This window comes from Carlito syrichta, unplaced genomic scaffold (genome assembly GCF_000164805.1).
Source record: "Carlito syrichta isolate Samal-C Ts95f unplaced genomic scaffold, Tarsius_syrichta-2.0.1 Scaffold306891, whole genome shotgun sequence".
Lineage (NCBI taxonomy): Eukaryota > Metazoa > Chordata > Mammalia > Primates > Tarsiidae > Carlito > Carlito syrichta.
In genome coordinates, this window is record NW_007250987.1 from 452,012 (window position 1) to 473,296 (window position 21,285).

Sequence of the window (21,285 nt, forward strand, 5' to 3'; positions counted from 1 at the left end):
AAAAGAGGAGGAGGAGGGGGAGAAGGAGGAGGAGGAGGAGGATGAGAAGGGAGCAGATCACCAAAAAAGTTCAATAATCTGAATAGCACTTGACTTCTCATAAGCAATATTGGAAAGTGAAGACAACGAAGCAATAATGTCAAAATTTTGAGAAGCAAAAATGTCAACCCAGAAGATATCGAACCAAAAATATCAATAAGTCTGACAGAAAAACAAGAAACTTTCAGGCATGTAGTAAAAAAGTTACCTCCTATACTTTTCTCAGAAAGCTAATAAAAACAATGAACTACCAAAGAGCAAGTCTTAAATACAGGAAATAGAAGACCCAACGCAGGAAAAAGACAAGGGGAATCTTCAGGATAGGGATGAAGCAAAATCTCAGAATAAAACAAAACAGACCTACAGAACAAGATCTTATCAAACTCAGAGGATGGAAGGCCCCAGGAAGAAATGCTTCAAGAAAAAAAATGAAATTAGCAAATTAACCAGATAGAAATATCTGAAGGCATGGATATTTATATCTATGGAAGACAGCACACTGATGAATTAGATAGGTATACAGGAAACAAAACAATTATTAACTCTAGGGAAAATAAAATGTTGGATAAGACAGAATATGCAATCAGAGCATACTATGTGGCTTAGATATGAGTAATAAAGACTCATAATAATTTAATCACTGAAAATTTTTCCCACTGAAAAATTGTAAGTATATTAAGAAAACAGATAGAGAGGCAATACATGTGAATGTGTGGAAGTGTCTATATATGGGAGAGAGGAAGAGAGTAAAAGTTAAATCCTCATTTGATCTGTCACCCTGCTTCTATCTTTAGGTCCCAGATTTACAATTTCAATAACCATCATTGCTATTCTCTGTCCCCTTCCAGTCTAGCTTTAAGAAAGTGGTGCTAAATCCTGTTAGCTATGATTACCAAAAGGCCGAATGCCCTGGCTTATCTTCCCTGTCCTGGGGGAAGAGGGTGCTGGAAGTATATGCTTCTGTATCCTATAAAAAAGACACCAATACATGCATAGGAGATTGTCCTATTCTCATGCACTCCAGGAAAAGTTCACTTTTGCCCTTGGCATAGGTTAGTTATGAGCATTCCCACAATATTTATAATTATATATTTACAAGTTGAAGAGTTCTTATAGAGTACAAACCTGTTTCTCCCTTTCCTGAAGTTGAGAATTTTCATTCAATACATCTTTTATTGTTCTCTTAAGTCGTTCTTCATTCATCTGAAATATCTTCAGGGTTGTTTTGGTCTAAGTGAAAAAAAATAACAAGCTTACAGCAATTAATTTAATACATAGCTAATCTTTATGCACACTCCATAGAAAATGGAATTAAAGGCAAAAACACACCAATATTAACAGAAGAGGCAACATGGTATAGCAGAAAAAATGCTGGCCTAGAATCAGGGTCTAGTCATGTATCTGCCAGTAACCTGTAATGTGACCTTAGACAAATGACTTAACCTTCTGTAATCATCTATGTACTGTGCAGCAAATTTTGTAAACTATTTATTCTATGTCTATTCGTGGGGTTTTTTTTTTCTATTAATGTTAAATGATAAGCACCTTCAACACTGCTTAGTACACAACAAAAGCTCAGTAAATACTTGTCCAGTGAAGAAAATGAAATTTTCTGGAGTATCACACGTAAAATAAATACCTATTCAAGATCCTGTATCTCAAATCCTAATGTTATTCCTAATTCCTTAAAAAAAAAATCAATAAAATTACTATTTTCTAACGCAACAGACCTATAAGACTAATTCAACTTACTTCAGCTGCTTGTAATTTGACAGACTTTAATTCATCTTCTAGGGACTGCACCCTTTTTGAAATATCCACCATCTGGAAAGACAGTGTTAGGCAATATATAAGAACTAAACTCCAGTTCTCAAGATGCCATATATGTTAGATATATTGTTAACCTAACACCATTCTCCATAATTGAGTTCTGAAATTAAGAAACTTTTTCAGTTTATTTAGCCATACACCTAGAGGGATTTTATATGAAAGTTATGTAATAACAGTATCTCATATCAACTTTAATATTTATAATATTTAATAGTTATATAGGCTCAAGATAAGTCCACCCACATAATCTTAGTAAATAATCTCACACATCAAGATTTTCCTTAAGCCAGATTTTTAAAAAGAAAGATGTTATAATGTTCTTAACATACCTTTTAAGTAACAAAAAAAATCTACTATGTACATGATTATTACCATAAATTATTTATAAAAGTTACTCCCATTGTGCATATAGAAAATTTCTATAAGAATATGCAAGAGATTCAACATGGTAACATCTAGGAGGAAGTAAAAAGAATGAATCGAGGAAATGTTGCTCTCCACTTTACAACCTCTGTACACTTTGCATTGGTTTTTATAGTGCATGCAATACTTTAACCAGCATTATATTAATTTTTAAAAACTCAGCAACTTTATTTTTCTTATATTCTCCTCATAATACAAAAGTCTTACCAATTCATCTTGTTCAGAATACTCAGATTTCTCTTCTTCTAACTCTTTTTCTAGACAGAATATTTCATCCTCAAGTTCAGATTTGGACCTTTCCAGCCTTTCACAGGTTGCCTAAAAGAGAAAGCCAATTTTATAAAGCAGACATGGGAATTTTTGGTTAAGGCAAATCAGATAAGCATAATCAAATATATGTGCTATAAGTTGAATTAGTTTATGCAGTTGCTCATTTTACAATATTAAAACAACAGCAATTTTAGCAGCAATTATAGCAAACTTCTATAAAGAGCCAGAGCACAAATATTTTAGGCTTGCAAATCACGCAGTCTCTGTTATAATTACTCAACTCTGTCATCATAGTGAGAAACAAAAACAATACCTAAATGAATGAGCATGGCTATGTTCCAATAAAAGTTTATTTACAAATACAAGTGGAGAGCCCACTAGGCACAGTGTGCCAACCTCTACTCTAAAGAATTATAAAGAAAAAAATGAGAAATAAATCTAATTTAATATTATTAAAGACACGACAACATTAAAAAAACTCAAAAACCAATTAAGATTGCTTCATGGTAATATGCTACATTGAATTAAGACATATTTTCTGTGACCTTAATTTTAAATGATTAGTTACTGAATTATTCTAACTGGATTTTAAATACTATAATAAACATATCTCTGATATTTGTGATCCTTCAACAAACTTGTTAAAAAAAGATAAAAATAAACCAAACGAGTCAAAGAATTGAATACAGGCCAAAAGAAAAGCAGAACAAATAACATACTATATTACAATAGTTTTAAAAAAATTATTTTATATATATTACCCCAAATATGACTATTTTATTACAGGAATTATTCAATTTAAATCAAAATTGCTCTACAGATTTGACTTTACAAATTCAACTACGAAACTTTTTAATTTCATCATATTAGTTTGTATAATCATAATTACTATTCCTGAAAAGAAATACTGTATGTTTAAAAAATTACTAAAGTTAGAGAATATTCCAAAACATTCAATTCAGCTAAAGATTCAACTAATTTTACTATTATATTATATAAGTTCGTGACCTTGAGAATAAGTTGGTGTATTCCATTTTATCCATACTACTAAGTGTGAGTAAATCTCTTCGCTACTCAATTTTTGCTCTTCTATTAGTATGTCAGATGTCTTTTAAAATTTTTTTTATTTATCAAACTAATAAATTGCTACCAGTACAGTAGTTAAAACAGAGGGTCAACTAATATAATAATTTCAACAAGTTTTTAAAGATAGTAATAGGTAACAAATGAAGAAAAGATTCAGAAATTTATTTTACTTGGAATCCAAATTATAACTTCCTTTGGACTCTACTCAAAATTCTGAATCTTGACACACAGACTTTCTGATGATTACAAACATCAGTGGTTGAAAACTGCCAAGCTGTTTATCAAAGGTACAAGGTCTACAATTTTCTACTTGAATATTTACAGACAAAAGCTTCCTTCCCTATCCTTTGTCCCTACTCTGGCTTCTCATAATACTTCCACGTCTAAAGTGCATTAAGGCACTCCTATCACTTACTCTAATCTTGGTTTAGCTAAATTAAAAGTTACCACCCTTTCCTTCCTTAAAATTAGCCAAATCACACCTAGCTCAGGAAAGCCAATTGAGCACATCTTTCCAAACTTCTCATTCAGTGACATCATATTGGTAGCTTACTGGAAACTGGCCATGGTGGGAGCATTTAGACCACAAAACTAAGCAAATACTACAAGTAAGGTTTTCTGGTTTTTAGAGAGTCAGCTGTTAAACATTTACCCACACACCAGTATTTATAAAGCAAACCTCTATCTAATTCTAGGTAGCTCCTAATACCCTGGGGATGAGGTAAAGGCAAATACTGTCACAGTTTACATCATTTATTGTTGCCAACTATTCCTACAGTTGTGAAAATAAATCCTATTCTTCCTTTCTGGAACAAACTGGGTCAAAAAAGGAATGCATTTCTCAGGAATGAAGAATGAAAAGCTTCTACACAGCACTCAATTCTTTGAACATGAACATGCCTCACTCAAAACAAGTTAGCAATAAAACCTCAAATCTTTATATAACATTTTATAAATGTTCTATTTTCTATATTTTACTTTTTTCTTTTTGAGAAGAAATATTACTTTTAAAGTTTTTGTTATTTAGTAAGAATCTTTTCCCCAGCTTTTAAAATTATACCATTTTTTCTTTTACCTCCAAACTTTGTGCTTCTGTTGACTCCTTTTCAAAACTGGCATCCTTTAAAGACGACTCTAAGCCTTCACACTGAAACAAAGCAATACCATAAGTAAAAACTCCACAAATTTTATACTGAATTTCATCTGGACAGATGCCCTAACAACCAGACAGAATCCATTTCCACATGAATGCTAAATTTACTTTGATTTACTTAGCCTTAAATTCTTCAAATTTAAGCTGGGCATGGTGGTTCACACCTAAAATCCTGCACTTTGGGAGGCTAAGGCAAGAGGATCACTTGAAGCCAGGAGTTCAAGACCAACCTGGGCAACAAAGCAAGACTTCATCTCTACAAAAAAAAAAAAAAAAAAATCAAAGAAAAAAATTAAGCGGGCATAGTGGTGACACCTGTGGTTCCAAGCAACTCAGGAGGCTGAGGCAGAAGGATTGCCTGAGCCCAGGAGTTTGAGGCTGCTGTGAGTCATGATTGTGCAGAACCCTGTGCTTCACTTAACAGTGACCTCTCAAAAGGGGTCATTGTTCTAGTCCCCAGAATTTCCAGGTGTGATAAAGGATCCTGGGATGGGAAAAGTATCCAGGATTATTCTGGTAGGTCCAATAAAATGTTGAGTCCTTATAAGAGGGAGGCAACAATTCCAAAGTTAGGAAAGAAGGTGATGCGAAGATGGAAGCAGAAATTGAGGTGAAACAGTTATGAGCCAAGGAATGCTGGTAGCTCAAAAGTCAAGGAACATAGTATCTCCTAGAACCTGCATAACCAAACAGCAATTTTTGCCCATAAGATTGGTTTTAGACTTCTGACCTCCAAAACTGTAAGAGAAAAAATTTGTGTTACTTTACACCACACTAAGTTTGTGGTTATCTGTTACAGCAGAAATAGAAAACTACTAACTACTCTTACCAACCAAAACTGGCTACCTTATAAAAAAATCTAAACCAGACACAGGCTAATCCTTTGAACTGAGACCCAGCTTCCAAACATCTCAATCTGTTATTAAAGTAATCTGACCTCCCAACAAAGAAAAGCACAAAACCAGATGTCTTCATGGCTGAATTCTACCAAACTTTCAAAGAATTATTAACAAAACTCTTTTTAAGTTCTTCCAAAACACAGAGTTGGAGATAATATTTCCTAACACATTTCATGAGGTCAGCATCACTTTGATACCTAAGCCAGACAAAAATACTACAAGAAAAAAAAAAAAAACAGGCCAGTGTTTCTGGAACATTGATACAGAAATCCTCAGTAACGTATTAGCAAATTGAATTCAACACCACATCAAAAAATTAAAAATCATGAACAAGTGGGATTTATCCCTGACATGCAAATCAGGTTAATGTATGTAAATCAATCAATGTGATATATCCCATTAACAAACTGAAAGACAAAACCACATGATCATATCAATGGACACAGAAAAAGCATTCAACAAATTGGAGTTCTCAGTCAGACATTAAAATAAGTAAGCATAGTATGCAAAAGGAACTGAAAATAATATTGTACCTGGGAAAAAGAACTACAAAAAGATCCACGATGAAACCACAGAACTGAAAATGATAATAAATGAAATTAAGATCTCAATGGATAACTTAAAAGATTATTAGACATAAAGACAATTAGTAAGAGGGTAGACAGATCAGAAGACTATATCCAAACTAAAGTTTCAACAAACAAAAAGATGGAAAATCCAACAATAATAAAATATGAGACATAATAAAAAGTCAAAATATACATATTTAGAGTTCCAAAAAGAAAAAAGAGGGGCAAAAAGAAGTGCTCCAAAACTAATACAAGATACTGAGACACAGATTCTAGGAAACACAGGAATCCCAAGAAGGACAAACAGAAGAAACCATACTTAAACAAATCACAATAACACAATAACACTGCTGTAAACCAAAGAGAAAAATCATAAAAGTAGCCACAAGGTTTCTAATAAAGTTAAACTCTACCTGCCCTAATGACCTACCAATTACAATACCAAGTATTTATTGAAGAGAAATGAAAACACATGCCCACAAAAATAAACTAGTAGAAGAATGTCCAAATAAATTGTGGTATATTGATACCATGCAAAGTTACTTAGTAGGGGGAAAAAAAAACTACAAACACATGCAACAACACAATGCATCTCAAAAATAATGCTGAATGAAAAGCCACACACAAAAGAGTATGATGTCATTTACACAAACTCTTTAACAAAAACTCTATAATCTATGGTGTTATGACAATTAAATGAGAAAACAAGTTTTTTCAACAAGTGGTGCTGAGACAAATGGATATCCACATGCAAAAGAATGAAGTTAGACCCCCTACTGCACATGATATATACAAATTAATTCAAAATGGTTCAAAGTTCACAAACTTTTACAAAGAAACGTACACGTTAATCTTTGAGACCTTGAAAACAACAACAAAAAACTGAGCATCATCAAAATTTAGAACTTCCATGCTACAAACAACACAACTAAAAAAGTGAGAAAAGCCAAACAATGGAAAAATATTTGCTAGTCCCATATCTGACAATATCTAGAATACACAGAGCTAGAACCAATAAAAAAAGGCAAATAACCTAATTAAAAATATCCAAATAAATGAACAGACTTTTCTCCAGAGAAGATATATAGAGAGCAAATAAGCACATGAAAAGATGTTCAACATCATTAGTCTTCAAGGAAATACAAATCAAAACCACAATGAGAAACCACCCCATAGCTGCTAGGATGGCTATAATAAAAAAAACAGATAATAAGATTTGAGAAGGATGTGAAGAAATCTGAATACTCACAAACTGCTGGTGAGAATGTAAATTGGTATAGCCACTGTGGAAGACAATCTAGCCATTCTTCAAAAAGTTAAGCACAGATGCAGCAATTCCACTCCTAGGTATATACCCAAAAGAACTGAAAACATGTATCTATACAAAAACTTATACATGAATGTCATTAGCAGGATTACTTATAATACCAAAAGTGCAAATAACCCAAGTGTTCACCAACTTATATGAATATATAAATTGTGGTACGAAATATTATTTGGTCAAAAAAAAATTAAGTACTGAAACATAATACAGTAGAGATGAAAACAATAATTCTTTCAAGTAATATCCAAGAGTGAAATTATTATGTCTGTGTTTAACATTATGCTAAGTGGAAAAAGTCACTCACAAAGAATCACATGTTGTAAAGATTGAATTTATGTGGATAAATTGAAACAGAAAGTCTATATTTTATCTAGGGCTCTGGGTAGGAGAGATGGGGTGAAGGGTGAAAAATAAAGGATCCAGAGCTTCTTCTTGGGGGTACTAAAAATATTCAAAAGTTGAAATTATTGTGATGGACTACTCTTTGAATATAATAAAAGCCATTCACTTACATACTTTAAATGGGTGAAATGAATCGTAGGGTATGTAACCGTATCCCAATAAAACTGTCAAAAAAAAAAAAAGCTTATACCATTTACAATAGATTTTAAAAAAATCAGATACCTGGGAATAACTAGAAAAGATATGTAAGATCATAACACAAAAATGTATCAAACAATAATGGGCCACCCCAGTGTTGACCTGCTGGGCTCCGGCAATCCTTCCACCTCAGCCTTCCAGGTGGCTGGAACTATGGGTGCATGCTACCATGCCCAGGTAATTTTTTATTTATTGTAGAGATGAGGTCTTGCCACGTTGCCCAGGCTGGTCTTGAACCCATGGGCTCAGGCAATCCACTAGCCTCGGCCTCCCAAAGTGCTGGGATTACAGGCTGAGCCACCAAGCCCGGCCAGAACTCAACATTTTAAGAATGTCAATTGATCTACATATTTAGTGCAATCACAATCAAACACATGGCAGGCTATGTGTATGCACGTATACTTGTGTGTGTGTGTGCGTGTGTGTGTGTGTATAAACTAATAACTCATTTTCAATTTATATGGAAAGGTAAAGTGTCAAGATAGCCAGGACAATTTTGAAGAACAGCAAACCTAAAAGTTTAAACTGTCAGATACCAAGACTTATTATGCAACTACAGTAGATAAAACATGGTATTGGCACCAAAAAAGACCAACAGAAGTTATAACAGAAACAGATTCAACATATAATCAGTCGCTTGATTTAAGAAGATGACACTACAGAATAGAGAAAAGATGGCCTTTTCTTTTTTCTTTTTTTGAGTTGGAGTCTCACTCTGTTACCCAGACTTCAGTGCAGTCTCCCGGCCACCACAGCCTCGACCTGCTGGGCTCTGGTGATCCTTCCGCCTCAGCCTTCCAAGTAGCTGGAACTACAGGTGCACCCGGCTAATTTTTGGTTTATTGTAGAGATGAGTTCTTGCCAAGTTGCCCAGGCGGGTCTTGAACCCGTGGGCTCAGGCAATCCACTCACCTCAGCCTCCCAAAGTGCTGGGATTACAGGCTGAGCCACCGAGCCCGGCTAAGGTGGCCTTTTCAATAGTGGTATTTGTTAGTTCAGTATCCATATTAAAAAATTTAAATCTTGACACACGTACTCCCCCAATGACACCATCACAAATTCAATTCCAGATGGATCAAGACTGTTAAGTACTAAACTGTGTTCCCTACAAACTCACATATTGAAGCCCTATCCCTGGCACTTCATAACGGTACTAAATTTGAAGACAAGGCATTCAGAGAGGTGGTTAAGTTTAAATAAGGCTGTTAGGATGGACTTAATCCATTGTGGCTAGTGTCGTTACAAAAGAAAATTTGTACACACAGACACACCAGAAATGTACACATGCACAGAGGAAAGACTATCTGAGGACACATCAAGAAGGCAGCCTTCTGCAAGCCAAGGAGAGAAGCCTCAAAAGAAATCAAACTTGTCAATACCTTGATCTTGGACTTCTAGTCTCTAGACTGTGAGAAAATAAATTTCTGTTGTTTAAGCCACCTAGCCTGTGGTATTTTGTTAAGGTAGCCCTAACAAACTAACATAAAGACTATATGAGCAAGCAAAAATTTATTAAGTAGGAAACAAAAAGCAGTTGTCATAAAGAAAAGATTGACAAATTAGACTACGTTTAAATTAAGAATTTCTGCTTACCAAGACACAATTTGAAATAAAAAGGCAAGTCACAGAGTAGATGAAGATATATACAATAGATACATCTTATATCTGAAATACAGAAAAAATCCTAAATGTGAAAAAGCAGAAAGATAACCATCTCTATAAAAATGTGAAAAAGACAAGAAAAGGCAGCTTCACAAAAAGAATATCCAAATGGTCAATAATCATACGAAAAGGTGTTCAACTTCATTAGTCAAAAAAACACAGCTAAACCACAGTAAGATACCACTATATACGTATTACAATGACTAAAATTAATAAATATCTTACCTCTTCTTTTACAAGGCTCAATTTTTCAAGTAGTTTACATTTTTCTTCAAATAGTCCAGAAAATTTTGCAGCAAGGTCTTTCTCTCTTGCTAAAAAAAAACAAGAAAAAAAAAATGAAAGGAAAAAAGTTCAATATTATCTTGAGTAAATTATTTATGAGTTTCAAAATTATATACAATGAGACCTAAAGTAGAAAAATATAGCTTACCCACGTAAAGCCGACGTCTAACCTGAAACAAATTTTCAACAAAAATTACATTAAAACAAGTATACACTCAAGTAAATCTAATTTTTTAACTTCTACTGCCAACTTAAAAATAATAATGGGTTTCTTACTGTCTTAGTGGAAATACAAGTTAACTGAAAGTGTTCTACTCTCAATGAGTAAAATGCTACCTATTAAAGTCTCCTGATTAAAGATTCACATTGCGTATTAGCATATTAAAGGCTCTAAAATATCTTTATTATAAAAATACTTTAGTTTCATTTAACCCATTGTTCCCCAAACATGTTTGATCCTAAAACAAACTTTATCAAGAAACTCCTATTATCATCTACCCTAATGCTAATATCCAAAATAAAACAGTCTGAGAAATGTTACCATCGGGTGATAAATCTGAGCTGACTAAAGAAGCCAAACCTTTTCCTTCTCTATCTCATTCTGTCTCAAATAATGAAAGAGGAAAAATATCCATTTTTAAGAAATGAGTCTTAGGGCCAAGGTAACAAAATCAAGTAGAAAGAAGCGACGACTTAAATCATCTACAGAATATATATAGAAATGTTAAAAGAAAAACGTTAAGGCTGGGCTCAGTGACTTGCTCCTGTAATCCTAGCCTTTTGGGAGGCAGTGGCAAAAGGATTGCCTGAGTTCAGGGGTTCAAAACCAACCTGAGCAAAACGGCAATACATAAAACAAAAAGTTATCCAGGTATGGTGGCACACACCTATAGTTCCAGGCACTTGGAAGACTAAGGCAGAAGGATCACCTGAGCCCAGCGGGTCGAGGCTGCGGTGGCCATCAGCATGCCAGTGCATTCTAGCCTGGGTGATAGAGTGAGACTCCGAGTCAAAGAGAGAGAGAGAGAGAGAGAGTGCGTGCAGAATCAGTATAGATAAGAATAAATCAGTATACTGATTTCAGTTCTTCAAGTTGAAGAACTCTCTCAAAAGATAACAGAAAACCAAAGAAACTGAAAAATAAAACTTAAGAGATATGGAAAAATAGTAGTTCCAAGAAAAGAAAAAAAATAATATAAATGCAGAAGAAACCTCCCAGATTTAAATAAAGATAAAGCTGGACACAGTGGATGGGTTTGTCATCCCAGCTACTGGAGAGGCTAAGGCAGGAGGATCACTTAAGCCCAGGAGTTCAAGACTCTAGTGTGCTATGATTGCCCCTGTGACAAGCCACTCCACTATAGTCGGAGCAACACAGACAGACTTCGTCGCTTAAAAAACAAAAAATAAAAAAACTAAAAGTCCTCATATTAAAAGATTTAGGGAATTCTAAAGGGGAAATAAGAGGGAAAGAAGGTCCTACCTAAACGCATCATATTGAAATAAAAATATCAAATTAAAAGATTCAAAAATGCTTTCATAGAGGACAGGTAACTTACAAATGAGTAGGAGTCACACTAACATAAGACTTTTCATTAAGTAACACTAGATGTAAAAAGACAAGGGAGTAAGGTTTTTAAAGTATTAAAAAGATGGAACTAGCCAGGCACGGTAGCTCATGCTGTAATCCCAGCACTTTGGGCCCCAAGAGAACTGCCAGAGCTCGGGGGTTCGAGACCAGCCTGGGCAATTTGGTGAGACCTCGTCCCTACAATAAATCAAAAAATTAGCTGGGCACAGTGGTACGCACCTGTAGCTCCAGCTACTTGGAAGGCTGAGGCAGGAGGAGAGCCTGAGCCCAGCAGGTAGAAGCTGCAGTGGCTGTGCGAGTGCCATTGCACTCCAGCATGGGTGACAAGAGTGAGTCTCCAAGTCAAAAAAAAAAAAAAAAAGGTGGGGGATAAAACTTTGGACTTAGATTGCTTATATCTGAACAAATTACCACTCTAGTAAGAACTTAATTCAAATACCCTCAAGAAATCAAAATAAAGACTCGAGTTTATCAAACAAAGACCCATACTAAAATAATCTTGAAAGAAGTATTCAATTATGAGAAGAATTAAATCCAGGAGACCCTGCAAGTGTTATGTAAATTAAGGGTGATTAGATACCTTGGTAATATTTTTTGTTGTCTTGAAAGAGGGGAAAAGATGAAGGAAAAAGTTAAGAACAAAGGGGAGGCCAGGCTTCGTGGCTCAGCCTGTAATCCCAGCACTTTGGGAGGCCAAGGTGAGTGGATTGCCTGAGCCTGCAGGTTCAAGACCAGCAGGGACAACTTGGCAAGACATCGTCACTACAATAAAATAAAAAAATAGCCAGTCGTGGTAGCATGCTCTGTAGTTCTGCCTACTCGGAAGGCTGAGGCAGAAGGATCACTGGAGCCCAGGTCAACACTGGGGTGGCCATGAGCATGCGTGTCTCTGCACTCCAACCTGGGTGAAGAAGTGAGACTCTGACTCAAAAAAAAAAAAGAAAGAAAGAAAAAAGGGGAAAAAAGAGAAATACATCTTGAATAATTCAGAACAAAAAGTCTAAATGATACCAACGTGATGGGGGTTTGGAAGCGCGAAAGAGGAGAGCAAGAGATGTGAGAGTGTGCTAACGTTCTTGTCTTCCTAACAGAAAGATTTACTTATCAATGTGAAAAGAATTTAAAACAACCATATAAAAAGGGGAACAAATTAACAAACTAAGAAAAAAACTAATCCAAATATATTAATAATCATAATATATGTAGCTATACTCAACAGTGAAAAAAGAAATTGCCAGATTAAGTATAAAATCAATTCATACAAAACATACATTAAATAAAGACCATGGAAAGGCTGAAAAGCAAAAGGATGGAAAAAATATCAATTATCCCTCAAAAGAAAGTTAGAATAGCTATATTAACATTAGACAAAAGAGACCTTAAGACAAGAAGGTCACTAGATATTAGTAAAGTTTAATTCACCAAGAAAAAGCAATTCTAAACATGTGTCCATCTAGCAAAACATCATCAAAATATGGAAAGTAAGAATTGACAGAAAAACAGAATGTGATAAATATATGACAGTAGAATGCAGTCCACTTCTCTTCATTCTTGATAAATGAAGAAGACAAACAAGAGAATAAAAATATATATACCTGAACAAATAGTCAATTACCAAGCTTGACCTAATAAATGAATACAAAATGATACACATTTATCTGCTTTCAACAGTAATCAATGGAATAGAAAAAAGAGTGCAAGAAAGGTCAAGTGTATGTAGAACTCTAATATGTGGCATGGCAGCTAGGTAGGGAAAGGAGGGTCTATTGAATAAGTAGAGCAGGAAAAAAATTACACTGATTCCCTCTCCTACAACAGACAAAAAATTAACACAAAATAAATCAAGGACTGAAGTGTCAAAAGCAGTAATTTTTTAAGCAAGAATTTCTGTTCATCAGAAAAAGTCCCAAAGACAAAATATATTTCATACTGGGACATTTGCAGTACATACAGCCAGCAAAGGTAATATCAAGAATATACAAAGAACTACAAGTAAATTTAAAAACAACAAATTACTCATGGAAAAAAATGACAAGAACCATGGATATTTCCAAGAACATATACATTTGGCCAGTAAATTTATAAAGAGATTTAAATTTCACTAGTAGTTAAGGAATTCAAATCAAGACCATGATATGATATGATTTTATATACATTCAAATGGAAAAAATTAAGAATTACAGAAGAGGACTTCCGGCAAGATGGCGACATGGCAACCTGGTCTATGAAACCCTCTGCAAAGGAGAACGCAGAGGGTCTCTGGCTCTCTCCCTGGGGGGGGCTGCGGAACCCAACGTCGGCAGCCTGCTCTTCACATGGAGCTTGGCCATCACCATCGCTGGGGCATCGCAGCGTCTGGACAGCCACTGCAGCTGCATACACAGCAGCCGCCGAAGCCATGCGGCCTCCATGGCGGCCATAGTGCATTGTGCCACCCCTGCCTGAAGCGATCCGCGACTTCAGTCCTTGAAGCCCCTGCAGGCAAGAACTGCTGGGATCACTGCCACCTCTGCTGCCACCGTGACGTCCTGCCATGTGCCCCGAGGCAGGCTCCCATCTCTGGCCCCTGCCCGACTCTTGTACAGCTACACCCCCTCTGGGGCGAGCAGCTGAGTTAGCACCACCTGCTGGTGATTCAAGGTAACACCACCGAAACAGGAGAAACAAGCTTGAAAAACAGACACAGGCCAGATTTGAGTGGTGAACAGAGGGTGATCTGAACTGTCCTTCACAGTAGGGCAGGGACAACTGACCATAACTGCGAACTAATTTACCACCTTGAAAAGACAGCTAGAAATCAGAGCTGAAAGGACATTGGACTTAAATGAAAAGTCTCAGAGTGTGCTCGACTGGTTCTGTTAGTTTAATGACTTAATTCTATTCCTATTGCTTTGTTCCTTTTTTTTTTCTTTTTCTCTTCCTTTTCTTTTCTTCTCTCCTCTCTGTAAAACATATCTTTGTATAGAGGAACAGCACACCAATAAGATGGTTGGTTAGCTTGTATGTTAGCATCACTGTATGTTTTATTTTTTTGTATGGGAGTTGCTTAGTCTGTAGCCATGGTCTATTGTTTTTATCTGTTTCAGTTTAGGTCTCTCTCTCTCCATTTGTTGGTACACTCGTCTGTTTCCCCACTTACTGCTCTCTCTCCAACCCCTCTTCCCCCCACTGTCTGCGACATGCTCTTCCCTCTGCTAACCACATTTTATTTCAGGGAGTAAACCTACAGCCCCACTGCACGGACAGATTCCAAGGCAGTGGGTTTCAGATTATTCATACACCTGTCAGCGAATACCAGGACCTGCAGATAGATTTTGAATCACAGCTCCCCCCTTAAGTAAATCTCAAAACTACAAAAAGGACCACCCCCAACCTACAGTGCAACTCCAGAACTGAACAAAGTAAGAGGACGTACATAAAGAATAGGAGATTGAACAAACAGAAGTAAAACCAATCCCTCTACCCCTGAATAACAGAATTAAAGAAGATGGTGACATGGAGGGAAGAAAAAAGTAGGGAAGGGGAAAACCGCACAAATGAAGAAAAACCAAAAGAAGAATATAGGTCTCACACAGACCCCTAGGAGATCAGACACTGAGAAAACAGATTCCGGAACACAAACAATGAAGAGCCATAATGTATGTCACCCATAATGACTGGTGACATACAACAAAACCAGACATCAAGACATTAATAGAGAGAATTAAAAAAATTGAGGTCAGACAAGAGGAAAATAGGAAGGAGCTGATGTCAGAAATAACAGCAGTAAAGAATACTGTGATGGAAATAAATAACAAACTAATAAGCATGGAAAGCAGAATTAGCCAAGCAAAAGAAAGAATCTCAGAGCTCGAAGATCAAAACACAGTACTAACCCAAACTGTCAAAAGCATAGAGAAGAAGCTCAAAAAGACAGAACAAAACCTTCAAGAGATGAATGATCACTTCAAGAGACCAAACCTAAGAGTAATTGGCCTTCCTGAGGCAGAGAGAGAAACAGAGGCCACATTGAAACAAACATTTCATGAAATCATTCAAGAAAACTTCCCTCATCTCGTCAATGATGAAAAAAATTCAAACACAAGAGATTTAGAGAACCCCTGCAAGACAACAAATGAGAAGATCAACTCCCAGACATATAATAATTCACCTAAACAAAGTAGGTATAAAAGAAAAAATCCTAAAGGCTGCAAGAGAAAAAGGCCAGACTACATACCAGTGAAGACCAATTAGAATAGCAGCAGATTTATCTACAGAAACCCTCCAGGCTAGGAGAGCTTGGAGCCCTATCTTCAAAATTCTAAAAGATAAACAATTTCAACCAAGAATAACCTACCCAGCCAAGCTAAGCTCCATCAGTGAGGGAGAATTGAAATCTTTCCCAGATATCCACTCCCTAAGAACCTACGCTGCCATAAGACCACCTCTACAAGAAACACTTAAGAAAGTATTGAACACAGAAGAAAAGGAAAAAAGAACAACAACGTTCTTCACAAGAGTACAGGCAAAAGATTAAAAACACACATGACTCAACTCTAAAACCAGAAACAAAAATCTGAGTATCACATGTTCTCACTCATATAGTGGACCTTGAACATCCAGTATAATACTATAAGAAAATGACTGACAGTGGTGGTAAACTATGGTGGGGAGGGGAAGGGAGATGGGATTAATGGTAGTAAATATCTGTCTGGGGATGGGGAGACACCTCTTATCAACAAGGGTGCCTGAACGAAGCATATTTGTATACCTAACCCTTAACTGTACTCCACAATATCATAATAAAAAATATTGATAAAAAATAAAGAATTACAGAAGAACAGGAGAGCATAGGGATCAAATGGGCCTCTAACATCTCTGATCGTATCACACAGCTGGTAGGAGACAGTTGGGACAATATGGAAAAGAATCTGGCATTAGCTTTTAAAAGCAGAACCTCTACATACCCTATAACACAATAATCTCACACCTAGGTATATTCCCAAAAGAAACTCTCACACATACATTACAGGCAACATGTATAAGAATGTACACAGCAATGCTGTTTAAAATAGAAACTGTCTGGACACACAAATACCCAAGGTCATAAAATGTATAAACTGTCATATATTTTTATAACAAACTGTATTCTAGAAAAGGCAAAATGGAAAAAACATAGCCTCATTCAAAAATACAGATGGATTTTAATAATATAGAATAGACTAAAAAGTAATTCCAAAAGGTGACATACAGCGTGATTCCAAGTAAACTTATATACTATATTTTTGAAGGATAAATGTAGATATGAAGCCCCCCCAATTTTTTTTAGGTATGAGAATAATCAACACAGAATCCAGATTAGGGTTATTTCTATTACAGGGAGGCAAAGAGATAAGATGAGGGATGGAACCAGATACAGTGACGGCATCTGTAGTCCCAGCTACTCAGGAGGCTGAGCCCAGAAGTTCAAGACCAGACTGGGCAAAAGTGAGACTCCTTCTCTTAAAAAAAAAAAAAAATTCCTCTGAACCATATTTAGTTTTCAGTAGCCACACATTAACATGAGTAACACACATAAAAATAATCTAACTTGTTTCCCTACAATAACAAATGTCTCTCATATTATTTATTCAACCCAAAGACAAAATAAACATTCTCTTAGTATAGCATTAATTACTTACCGATCTAAAACCTCTCCACAAAAAAATGAGTACAGCAACAACAGCTGCACATATCACCAATTCCCATGGAAAACCATAAGGATTAGAATCTTGTCTCATAGCTTCAGGCAGTGCTGCCACAACCTTCAAAACAAAGAAAAGTCCTTAAAAATGCACTTTTGATCTAAAAAAAATGTTGATTATAAACCTAGGTACAAGTTTATGTGGTCAACTCTATTAATATCCTTTTCGCAAAATGAGTTGCCAGACTAACACCCAACAGAGATTATCAGAGTGTATTTTTGCAGCAACTTTCAGCCACTATCCCACCAAATAAAGAAGAACAGTATGGTGAAATGCAACGATTTTTAAAATGGAGTCCTACAGAGCTGCCTCAGCCTCAGAGCTTCCATGGATGAGAATTACAAAAGGCCAAAGAAAGAAGCTGAGTGGCCAGGGTTCAGGTTCTCTTACCCTGATTTCAACTAGTTTAGGTTTTTATCTGTACAGTATAACCACTTCCCCAATACAGAAATCAATCTGTCACTTCAAAAAAAAAAGTTTGATTTGAGGCCAGGCTGTGCAACACAGTAGGATCCTGTCTCTCAAAACAAAAACCAACGGACAGTGCTTTGGGTTTGGAATTTGAATACCTCCACCTGAACTCTGTAAATCCATTCTCTTACCTGTAATAGGAATCATGCAGGACACATACTCAACTATTTCTATTATCTCTCCTCCAAAGACCCTGATTCTATAACCAAGCCCTTTCCACATTACTTCCCCTCCTTCCACCCAGCAGGTCTTCAGCATAACACAGTTTAATGCTTTTCAGCTGTTTTTATACTTAACCTTTCTTTCTCATTCTCACCCAATGGAATTATTCTACTCTTTGTTACCATGCACTAGATGTGATTCAATCACAAAGAAAGGAGAAGGCAACAGAAAAAAGAAAAACACCCTCTTAAGAACAACCTGCTGGGTCCACACCAACAGGCTCAAGCCTGTAATCCCAGCACTTTGGGAGGCCAAGGCGAGAGGACAGCCTGAGTCCCGGGTTCGAGACCAGTCTGGGCAACTTGGTGAGACCTCATCTCTACAATAAATCAAAAAATTAGCCAAGTGTGGTGGTGCAAGCCATGTAGCTCCAGCTACTTGGAAGGCTGATGAGGAAGGATCCCCTGAGCCCAGATAGAGGCTGTGGTGGCCATTGAGCATGCCGCTGCACTCCAGTCTGGGAGACAGAGTGAGACTCCAACTCAAAAAAAAAAAAAGGAATGAAGCACTGTTTACAAGCTACAACATAGGTAAGCCTTGAAATACTAGAACATAAAAGTAAGATACAAAAGGTCATATATCGTATGGCCATTTATATGTAATGTCCAGAATGTACATATTCATAGAAACAGAAAGCAGATTAGTAGTTGAAGGATAGAGGAAGGGAGAATTGGGACTTCTAATAGGTACAGGGTTTCTTTTTGGGGGTGATCAAAATGTTCTAGAATTGTGCTGAGAGTTGCAACAACTTATTGAATAAACAAAAAAACCACTGAAGCTGGGCACAATGGATCCCACCACTAAACCCAGCTACTTGGGTAGCTGAGGAGGGAGGATTGCTTGAGGTCAGTAGTCCGACACAAGCCCGGGCAACATGGTAGGCCCCACCTTCTTTAAAAACAAAAAAAAGAAAGAAAGAAAGAAAAGAAAAAAAGCCTGGGCTCAGTGGTTCAGCCTGTAATCCCAGCACTTTGGAAGGCCAAGGCAAGTGGATTGCCTGGGCCTGTGGGTTCGAGACCAGCCCAGGCAACTTGGCGAGAATTCGTCTCTACAATAAATCAAAAATTTAGCCAGGCATGGTAGTGCGTGCCTGTAGTTCTGGCTACTTGGAAGGCTGAGGTGGGAGGATCACCAGAGCCCAGCAGGTCCACGCTGGAGTGGCCGTGAACTGGAGTGGCCGTGAGCGTGCCACTGCACTCCAACCTGGGCAACAGAGTGACTCCAACTTAAAAAAAAACCTTAAAAATTAGCTGGGTGCATTGGCTCCTGCCTGTAATTCCAGCTACTCAGAAGGCTGAGGTGGGAGGATCACAGGGGCCCAGGAATTTGAGGCTTCAGTGAGCTATGATCATCTCACCGCACTTGAGCCTAAGCAACAGAGCAAGACCCCTAAAAAGAAAAAAAAGGAAGAAATAAAAGTCACGGAACTGGACACTATAAAATGGTACATTTTATGTTAAGTGAATATATCTCAATTTCAAATAATTTGTTTAAATTAAAAAGCAGAACAATGTGCCATCCTAGCTTCCAGAACAGTGCATTAAGCATTTAGCAACAAAAATCATCCAGGTGAAGATGTTGTACACTAGACTAGAGAAAATTTTGCAAAATCTGCTTACTCCTCTCTTATGTCTCTCTCCATTGGCAGTCCTATAAAAAAACTATGTTTTGATTATTGTTTTTAGTGAAGGTAAATATGGGCACGTGCGTGCTAAAATTATCTCTCATCCCACATCATGTTTCTCTTCCTATCAACCCTATCTAATAGCTGACCTACATGCTCCTAACATGAAGATCTTTCTAAACCAAAAGTCTAATCACAGACACGCCTTCAAAGGCTCTCCAGCACCTACAGTAAACTTGGAACCTAATTATGTCTCAAGCAAGCATCACTTGCCTTGCTTCACTCCCTAAGCCCACCTTCACACTCAAAGTAATGCAGCTCCTAGTTCCCTCACACACCACCCCGCCTGTGCTTCAGCTATTTGCACAGCCTAGAAAGACTTTCCCAACCACTCAAGAAAAGGAAATCTCTCCCACTCTTCAACTTCTCTAGCACTCTGTGTGTATGCTTCAGGAAGAAATTCACCAGTTTCTACTTTGTAACATATATATACACATATATTTTTTGTCTTCTCTCCCTTAACAGACAGCAAGATGCTGGAGGCAAAAACTATGCTGTAGTTTAGAATCTCCATAAAGCTGTCTCTTTAATACACACACACACACACACACACACACACACACACAAGTACACACACAAACGTATGCACTAAACATTCTATGACTGAATAAAGAGCATGGCAACAGTAATTCTTAAGTCGCGTAACAAGAAAACGTCATCATAACTGCCTCAACGTTTAAACCGTCTTCTTAAATATTTAAAGTCGTTTTTAAAAACACGGCTACATAACTGCTCTTAAACATGTCAACGAAGACACCTATAAAAACACGTAGAAACAACTCTACACCCTGATTATAAACTTGACCTGAAAAACAAAAAACAAAAAAAACAACTTTGGACGCTGAGAGTGGACTGCCTCCAGAAGTCCCCTGAGCAAGGCAACAGAGGCGAAGGACGGTCTCCCCAGTGGCAAAGCCTCTCAAAGGGCAGTCTTTATTGAAAGAAATGTCGAGTCGGAATCCCAACACCTGACCTGAGACATCCTTCCAAGACAACGAGAAGTTTCACCACTAAAGGGAACTCACTTCAGAAGACCGGTCCTCGAGTTCCTCCCAGTCGAGGGAACCACGTGTCACTGACCCCTGCTCAAAATAAACAACACAACGGAAAGGCCACTTCGTTTGGGGACTCGGGAAGCCTGTACCCCGCCTCTGCAAAGCTGAGCAAAGGCTTCCCTCGCCTTCCAGAATCCCGGGTCCTTTTCCACACGGGCACCTGCGAACCTGGCTACCGTCTTGAGCGCAGACCGGGCCGGCAGCAGGTGAGCCCCAGCTTCGGGACCTCAGACCGCGGCGGCTGGGACTTCCCAAGCCAGTTCCCCCGGCGGCGGCCGCGACCCCGGGGCCACGTCACCCGCTTCGCGCCGGGACTCACCCTGTGCAGCTCTGCCAGGACCAGCCCCAAAAGCAACCGAGGCGCAGCCCAGGCTTCCTCCATGGCGCCCAGACCGCCTA

At 37.4% G+C, this 21,285-nt stretch overlaps 1 protein-coding gene across 7 annotated transcripts in view; it reads right to left on the reverse strand.

Moving 5' to 3' along the window:
* MIA2 (melanoma inhibitory activity 2) overlaps positions 1-21,285 on the reverse strand; it is a 75,775-nt gene that overhangs the window by 52,624 nt on the left and 1,866 nt on the right. For 2 of the 7 annotated variants that reach the window (XM_008063511.2, XM_008063507.2), the window contains exons 1-8: positions 21,206-21,275; positions 17,392-17,514; positions 10,289-10,310; positions 10,081-10,169; positions 4,724-4,795; positions 2,500-2,610; positions 1,792-1,863; positions 1,165-1,269 (exon numbers count right to left, since the gene is read on the reverse strand). In XM_008063511.2, coding sequence (XP_008061702.1) covers positions 1,165-1,269; positions 1,792-1,863; positions 2,500-2,610; positions 4,724-4,795; positions 10,081-10,169; positions 10,289-10,310; positions 17,392-17,514; positions 21,206-21,268 — 657 coding nt within the window. In that variant the 5' untranslated portion in view covers positions 21,269-21,275. Of the gene's footprint in view, positions 1-1,164; positions 1,270-1,791; positions 1,864-2,499; positions 2,611-4,708; positions 4,796-9,786; positions 9,848-10,080; positions 10,170-10,288; positions 10,311-17,391; positions 17,515-20,856; positions 20,914-21,205; positions 21,276-21,285 lie in introns of those variants that run through there. The other 5 variants (XM_021715236.1, XM_021715235.1, XM_008063508.2 and 2 more) reach the window with 5 other exon arrangements.